The 8,370-nt window shown below is 45.0% G+C and overlaps 1 protein-coding gene across 1 annotated transcript; it reads left to right on the top strand.

Annotated features, from left to right (window-relative positions):
• Positions 1-275: 275 nt before the first annotated feature.
• GPR12 (G protein-coupled receptor 12) lies at positions 276-5,837 on the top strand. Its single transcript, XM_008536448.2, has 2 exons — positions 276-487; positions 1,221-5,837. Exon 2 carries the CDS (start codon positions 1,236-1,238, stop codon positions 2,238-2,240), a length of 1,005 nt encoding a protein of 334 aa, XP_008534670.1. The 5' UTR covers positions 276-487; positions 1,221-1,235; the 3' UTR covers positions 2,241-5,837.
• Positions 5,838-8,370: the final 2,533 nt, after the last annotated feature.

The following is an 8,370-nucleotide window of genomic DNA, read 5'->3' as shown; positions in this document are numbered from 1 at the left end:
AGCCCCGGACCGCCGGCGGGGTGGGATGCGGGGCGCAGCAGGCGGGGAGGGTGACGGTGCAGTTCTCAGCCTCCAGGTTCTCCCTCCCTCCCGGAAAGCGCTCGGGGTTCTCACCGCGCAGGGCCGCCTCGCCTGCCCTCGCGCCCCGGCGCAGCCCCGACCCGTGGGGCACGCGCTGGCTTCCCGGGGCTCCCGCGGGCGGGGGCGAGCGCGGGGCGGGCGCGGGGCGGGGGTGCGCGCATGCGGGGAGCTTGGGGGCCGGGCGGGCGCGCGGCGGGGAGAGCCGGGCGCACGAGCCCAGCCCGCCGCTCACCTGCCGCCCGCCGCTCACCTGGCGTGGAGCGCGCGCCCCGCGCCCGCCCGCCGACTCCCGGGCGCGGCCGCCGCCCCTCGCCGCCACGGGCCCCGCCGCCGCGCCGACATGCGACACCGATAGCCCGCGCGCTTCGGAAGCACCAGAGGAGCCCCTCGGCCTGGACGCGCCAAGGTGACCCTTTGTTGACCCCCGCCCCCTTGGGCCGCCAGTCCCGGCTCCCTGTCTGTCTCCTTCGCGTCCGCCGCCCGTCCCGGCCGCTAGGGGAGTGGCGGCAGTGCATGGGCATCTGTCTGTCTGTCTGTCTCCACACCTCCATCGCACACACCTGCCTTTTGTGGCCGTGCCCCTACTGCCCCGTGCACCCTGGGGAAATCTGGGACCCCTCTTTGTTCTGGCTGAGGAGTGTGTATGAGCGTGTGCACGCGCGCGAGGGATTTTTTTCGGAGGGTGGGAGTTCGATGGAAACAGGCGATTTAAATATTCCATCGAGGATGGCGGCCCCCGGCTCGCGACTTGTCGCTGCGGCGTGGTCTCCTCGGCAGCAGCTCAGATGTCAAACAGTTGTTCGTTTTCAGCATGCAAGTCGTGATTTTCACATGTGTGTTCCCAGCACTTTAGCAAACAGACCGCCGCGATTCCGTGTGTGCTTGCTTCACTCACGCTCGTGCTTTGAAGTCTGCTCCTGTGTTTTCCCCAGTGCCGAACGGCGTTTTTTGTTGTGGGTTTTAAGTCACGGAGACTTTGGCTTTTGTTTAATTTCGTAACAGTTTATAATTCACGAAGCTCGTGGCGTTTGATAGTAGTATCTGAATAGGGGCTGGCTTTCTGTTTGTGTGTTTTTTGCATGATCTGGGATTGTCACCTGCTGTATCTAAACATTAAAAAGCCTGTCTTTTCGTTGAAGAGGACAGGGGTTAAAATGAATGAAGACCTGAAGGTCAATTTAAGCGGGCTGCCTCGGGATTATTTAGATGCCGGTGCTGCGGAGAACGCGTCGGCGGCCGTCTCCTCCCAGGTTCCTGTCGTAAAGCCAGAGCCAGAGCTGGTTGTCAACCCCTGGGACATTGTGTTGTGTACCTCGGGAACCCTCATCTCCTGTGAGAATGCCGTGGTGGTCCTTATCATCTTCCATAACCCCAGCCTGCGAGCGCCCATGTTCCTGCTGATAGGCAGCCTGGCTCTTGCAGACCTGCTGGCCGGCATTGGCCTCATCATCAATTTTGTTTTTGCCTACCTGCTTCAGTCAGAAGCCACCAAGCTGGTCACAATCGGACTCATTGTCGCCTCTTTCTCTGCCTCTGTCTGCAGCTTGCTGGCTATCACTGTTGACCGCTACCTCTCCCTGTATTACGCTCTGACATACCATTCGGAGAGAACGGTCACGTTTACCTATGTCATGCTCATCATGCTCTGGGGGACCTCCATCTGCCTGGGACTGCTGCCCGTCATGGGCTGGAACTGCCTCAGGGACGAGTCCACCTGCAGCGTGGTCAGACCTCTCACCAAGAACAACGCAGCCATCCTTTCTGTCTGCTTCCTCTTCATGTTTGCGCTCATGCTTCAGCTCTACATCCAGATCTGTAAGATTGTGATGAGGCACGCCCATCAGATAGCCCTGCAGCACCACTTCCTGGCCACCTCGCACTACGTCACCACCCGGAAGGGCGTCTCGACGCTGGCCATCATCCTGGGGACCTTTGCTGCTTGCTGGATGCCTTTCACCCTCTATTCCTTGATCGCTGATTACACCTACCCCTCCATCTACACCTACGCCACGCTCCTGCCCGCCACCTACAACTCCATCATCAACCCTGTCATATATGCTTTCAGAAACCAAGAGATCCAGAAAGCCCTCTGTCTCATCTGCTGCGGGTGTATCCCACCCAGTCTCTCCCAGAGGGCACGGTCACCCAGCGATGTGTAGCAGCGTTCCATGTAGGAGGATCCTGCACACTGAGTTCTGCACTGACCGAGCACTCCTGCTGCCTGGCCAAGAGGCTGAGATGCTCCCCTCCCTTCTTTATGTTGGAGTGTCTCTTAACCACAGAACACTTAGCATTCGTGAAGCATTCCTTTAGATGAGTTAAGTGATTGAAGTGAAAATCATGTTACCCATGTTTTCACCCTTCTAAAAAGATCGTTGAGTGCTTTGCTCAATATTGTTTTCTTTGGGGGTGCGGGGGGGGGGGTGGTTTTATATTTCCTTTAGAGGACTGCTGGTGGGTGGGAAAGGAAAAGATATGATGTGGCCACGATATTATAAAAGGTAAACTGTCCCAGAGTTCTTACCTGGTCTTTAAAATAAAACTGAGTTATTGAGGAAAATGGAGGAGAAGTTACTTTTTCCGGACTTTTTTTTTTTAACATCAGGGTAGATTTTCAGTGCTGCATGTATCTAACAGAATACAGTCTCTTTCAAGCCAATTAAAATAGTTTACATGATTATGTTTGGAAGAGACCTGATTTTATTAACGTGAACTCAGTAATAAGTTACCCACACTGAAACCAGGACCCCATTCTTATTCATTCTTTCTTTACTTTTGGCAATTACTTTTCACAGGAATTGCTTTGGTGTTTCAATGAATGTTGTAACCCTTTCTGCATGGTTGCCTGTGTCAGCTAGACCACTAGTTTCAAATGTTGCCATGTAAATTCAGAATCAAATGAGTCATTTTTCAATATAGGTTTTCAATATATCCTTCTAAAATGAGTTAGGAAGTTTGCTTTAATTTACATATGAAGTAGGATTGGTTAGATTCACCATTATAGTTTCTTAAGCTACAGTCTGATTGTTTTCAGGAAACAAAAGAAAAAAATTAATAACATGTATTGAAAGTAGATTAAATTTATTTTAGTCTATTTTGAAAATAATTCAATGTAAAGCTATCACAAAATATGAAAAACATCACCTTTCCTTTCTCTCTATATCTAAGAATGTATTATTAGTTATTCTTGATTGAGACAAATAGAATTAAATGTTGTAGACCAAGTATTTCTGGTTCCTATTGTCTGTGGTGTGAAATGCATTTGAAACAGGTGGTCTATTTATCGGTTAGGTTTGTTTGTGAGTGCATAACATACATACCTGACTGTGATATCTGTCAGCTATATCGTGTAAATTCACAAGCAGAATGACCATGTGGCTGCTCATGGGAAGATAAGTTTGAACTCTTCTTCCTTCTTTTCACCAAAAAACAACTTAAATGCAATAAAAACTGCATTGCCTGTTTTCAGAGAGCAAGGATTTAGTCAGGAAATGGCACAGAAGAGATAATTTTAAACATATCGTAAAATCCTTGCGTCTGGGCATCACTTCTGTTAGCACAGACAGATATTTTGGGCACAGATACCTTCCCGACATTTGTGATGGATTTATCGCTGTGTCTCTAGAGCCAGTGGAAGAATTTCTGTACAGCACATCGGCTTAGCCCATTCAGATGGTGCAAGGCCAGTATTTCAGAGTCCTTGGGGAATCATTTGTAATAAATTAACCTCATTGGTTTGTCCCAAATGTTATGCCCATGGTGGTCTCAGGACCATTCTGGCAGCCCGCATGCTGATGCCATCTCTCCAAAGCCCCTTCTTATGTAGCACAAGTGTGGATAAATCCTGTACTTGGATCTGTGCCTCCTCCCTCAGGTTGCTTACAGAAGCAGTGGAGGGACTGAAATGTTTCAGAAGGGAGAAAGCATTTTCAATACGTATCACTGTATGATCAATTCCATCAAGTCGATGCCTTTAAAAAATTCTTCAACATATGATGGAGTTGGTAATTGAATTTGATGAGTCTGTTTGTTTTTAACCATTTAAAAGTTAATATCATCTCCATGTGAGAAATGACTAAGGTAAGTTGGTTCTGACATGGGCTGGGAAATAGATCCGTGGTGAGATTTTAAAGCAATAAATGATGCTTTTGTAGAAATGGGTGGTTCCCATTTGCATGTCTCTAATGCTAAGAATTATAATGATAATAATATGCACTGTGTTCACAACATGTTGAGTGCCAGGCCCTGTACTGGCTGCTTTACCGGCTCTGGGGCCATAATCACCCAAACACACTTTTACAGATAAGAAAACTAAGGCTAGGAGAAGCTAAGAAATTTATCCGAGGCCACAGAGCTTCAAGGGTAGAACTCGGATCAGAACCCAGGTTTTCCAGAGTCCACGCCTGTCTCGACCCTGCCCTGGGCTGCCCTTGATGCCTCACCGGATATGAGGGCTGAGGGAAATGATGTATAACATGTTGCTGTCACTCGGTTTTACGTCTACAAGTAAGACATTAGCTTCCTGTTTAAAATTACATGTGACGTGACTGTCAACGTGGTGGGACATGAAAGAGGTCTGTTTTCAGTGTTCTCTTCCTCACTAAGCATTTTCCTGCCTTTGGAGCCAACCCCCAGAGCTCTGCACGTTGCAATATTTTTGTGCAAAGGGGTGAGGGCACTCTTATTACACAGAGAGCTTTCCTTCATTTATTATTTTAAACTTCATATGATACACTTCCTTCAGGATGTAATGGTCTTATAAGTACCAGTTAAATGGTTGCTATTGACCCCTGTTTTTAAAGCATCTGATTTCAACTAAGATTTTTCAATTCAACTATAACATGTCCTTACTGTTTACTTTAAATTGTGAAGATTTTTGGATGTTTATGTGGTTTCCTACAAGGCTTCTTTGCTTCTATGGGGTTAAGAAGAAGTGTGCACATGTCTTGATATATGTGTATATGTTTATGTATGTGTGTGCTTGTATACATATATATGCATATATGTTCAATAACATTAACTTTGCAACAGGACTAAATACATCATGGAGAACAATCATGTTTCCTACTGTCCTGAGGTAGCATGTCATCTTTTACCCATGTGCTTAACATTTTTAGCTACCAAGGAATTTGTATTATTTCCAGTAGAAAGAGTTATCCATGTAAGGGGGACAATTCAGTGACCTGCCAGGATCCTTGCTGGAGGCTAATTACCCAGGTTGTGGCTGTCCAGGGTTTCGTTGCCTTTTATCCCTGTAACTTTATTTCTTTGCGTCAGCCAGGTTTGTTTCTTGATGGTGAATGGGGCCATCTTCCTTCCTGGTTCCTGGAGGCAGAGTGGGGTGGGGGAGGAGGGGAGCACCTCCTTCCCGGGAGCCTCAATTGAAGGGCTCTGCTCAGGAGGGGAGAATTCCTCAGTTGACTTGGTGTGAAGGAACGGTCTTGGAGTCTCCCAGAATTTAAAGCATGATTTAAAGGAGTTTAAAAGAAAAGATGAGAAATAAAGATATTTAGTGCCAACAAAAGTATCTTGGAGACTTGGTAAACTTTTTTTTAGAGAAATGCTTAATCTATTAATAAAATAATTGACTTTATTTCATGACATTAGGTTGACTTAACCATTTCCGATGTAAAATACATATTAAGTACGTGACTACCGTGGTGTCATAGTGAAGAGTGTTGTGTTTCCACTTTGATTCTATGCCTGTGGTAATAAAGGAACAGATTGATTTCTTGCCCACTTCAAAATTTTAATGATTTTTGCATGGTTTTGATATCTGACTGGAACCTTAAAATTGGGTTAGAACTTCTGGAATCACCAAATGTAGTTTATATACATCAAGGAGGTAAAAACATGGTTTGAATTAGCAGACAGACCTGTCCTCTAGCAAACAATGCAGAAAAAAAAGAGTGGTAATTTTGACTAAGGATCCTCGAATTTTAGGTGTTTAAAGGGCATCTAATTCACCTGAGAATCTTGTTGAAATGCAGATTCTGCTTTAATAGGGCTGAAGTATTGCTGAATTTCTAACAAGCTCCCAGCTGGTGCTGATGCCGATGGTCTGTAGACAACGCTTCGAGTTGCCAGGACAACTGTCATACCCTCAGCATCTTATAAAAAAACACAAAAAACTGTGTGTGTGTGTGTGTGTATATATATATATATAATATATTAACTTCTGACAAGAATAAGCAGTTTTAAAATATATACACTTCATATATATGTATTATATTTAATATATTATGATATATAAATCTATGTAATATATATTTTAAAAGTGTTTATTCTTGTCAGAAATTGATAGATAACTAGTCTGTGCTCAGTGGATATGAACTTTGAACTTTTCCTAGAATTTCTCAATATCTAGTAAAGATCTACAAATATATTTTTCCATGTTAATGTTCTCACTTTTTAAAATCCTAATGACCATTATCTTGAGGTAACTCTTTCAGAAACTTTATCTATATATATATGCATTGTGTCTCTGTACGCATGCGTGAGTACACCCCGCAACAAAGGTTTCCACCTTCATTTTTTCAAGAAGGACTGTTTTCTCTATGACATATGTGGTTTGTGTTTGGGGGGCTGTGTGTGCTTGCACGAATTCATCTTGAGATGATTGAGGTAAAAATTTTTGTTCTCTATGTTCTAAAATTCAACTGAAATCATCCTAAAGCAACCTTTTTCTAGCCAGGTACATCAGAGAAATTTAAAAACATCCCACCTTGACGTTGACGTTTATCTGTAATCTTTTATTATTTTTCAGCGTCAAAAATACTATTTATGTTAATAGCTACAATGGTCATTACGTCCACTGTGCTTCCTTTCTGCCCAAGGAGGCGAGGACATTTTTTCTCCAATAGAAATATGAAGTACATAGTTGAAGTGGATTTTAATATATAACTTAAATGTCTCCATAGTATAAAATATTCACAGAAGAAATCTAGGAGTTTTTTAATCATAAAGATTCAAATAGTATCATCAAGCACCAGTGAACAAACTTTCAATTGAAAATAAGTTTGGAGCAGAAATGAAAACATTTCCCAGGGCGCGGATTTCCCTGGTAGTTGGCTATTTGAACAGACAGTTAAAAGTAGAATATTTTAAAAGGAAAAGGAACATCTTTATGGCATTCTCTGAAAGGCTTGGATCTGCATTTCTCACCACACAGTGTACTTTGAATCTGTGGGATTCTCTTGGGTTGGTGACAGTGTCATAACCCTTTCACAAGAGGGTTGATGGCCTGTCCTTCACAGACATCTTGGTTATTGGACTAAAACCTGAGGGAAATGGGTTTGATCCAACTGTATCCTTACTCCTTCCGGGATCCTTTTGAAATATGAGCAGATTTACTCTTGGACACTATAGAATCTGACAGTTGGAAGAAAACTTATGGAGTGGAATTTTCTGTGTGGAATCTAAATCATCGAAGTCAAGATATCTTCGGAAGCTGGAGTCCGGCACGTCCTCTCCACGCTGAGCAGTGCGTTAGCGCTCCTAGCCTCAGCCTCCTCGGTACACGCTGATTCTCTTGATGTCGGCCCAGCGCTGGAGATGCAGAGACACGCTCGTCACAGTCAACATTTGTGTATTGAAAATATCAGTTGAACAATATTGTTCTCTTCTTCAAATAAAATTGTCCCAATTACTTACATCGTTTTTTCTGATTTATTTTATCTTGTATCCTTTTGATATTTTCTTGATCCTTTGCATCGTCTACCATTTTTCTCAGCCTCTTCAACTCTAGTAATCCAAACTGGGCTACAATAGCCACGACGTGTAGAGCTGCCAAGGGCAGGAGGATCCGTTACCCCGGCTTCTGCTTGCTGTGTAGCAGCGGGCCTCTGAGTGTGGGCCCCCACCGGCAGCATCAGCATTTCCTGGGAGCGTGTTAAAAGTGCAGTGTCCCCCTCACCCCAGACCTGCTGACTCAGGGACTCAGGGTGTGAGACCCTACAACCTTCTCACAAGCCCTGTAGATGGGTTCTGATGCAGTTTGAGTTTGAGGACTATGCCACATGGCTCTGACTGAGTCCTAACATTGGACTAATAGAACTAATGACATTAACATCTCAGCATGACTAGGACCCTCAGCCTTTTCTGCCAGCCATGCCAGGCCATCCTCACGTTGCGCCCTGAGAGACAATTCTGGTTCGCAGTGTGCTTCCTCGCACGGATTGCTGGGCCACTTGTTGCTGTTTCCGAGGTTGTTTTCTAATTCCTCAGGCTCAATTGAACTTCTGCCCCTTCCATTAGGACGGTACCACTGTTATCCACCACAAAGGCCAT

This window comes from Equus przewalskii, chromosome 16, assembly GCF_037783145.1.
Source record: "Equus przewalskii isolate Varuska chromosome 16, EquPr2, whole genome shotgun sequence".
NCBI classification, from domain to species: Eukaryota; Metazoa; Chordata; class Mammalia; order Perissodactyla; family Equidae; genus Equus; species Equus przewalskii.
Note: the sequence above shows the minus strand (reverse complement) of the source record. Positions and strands in the feature narration are given on the sequence as shown.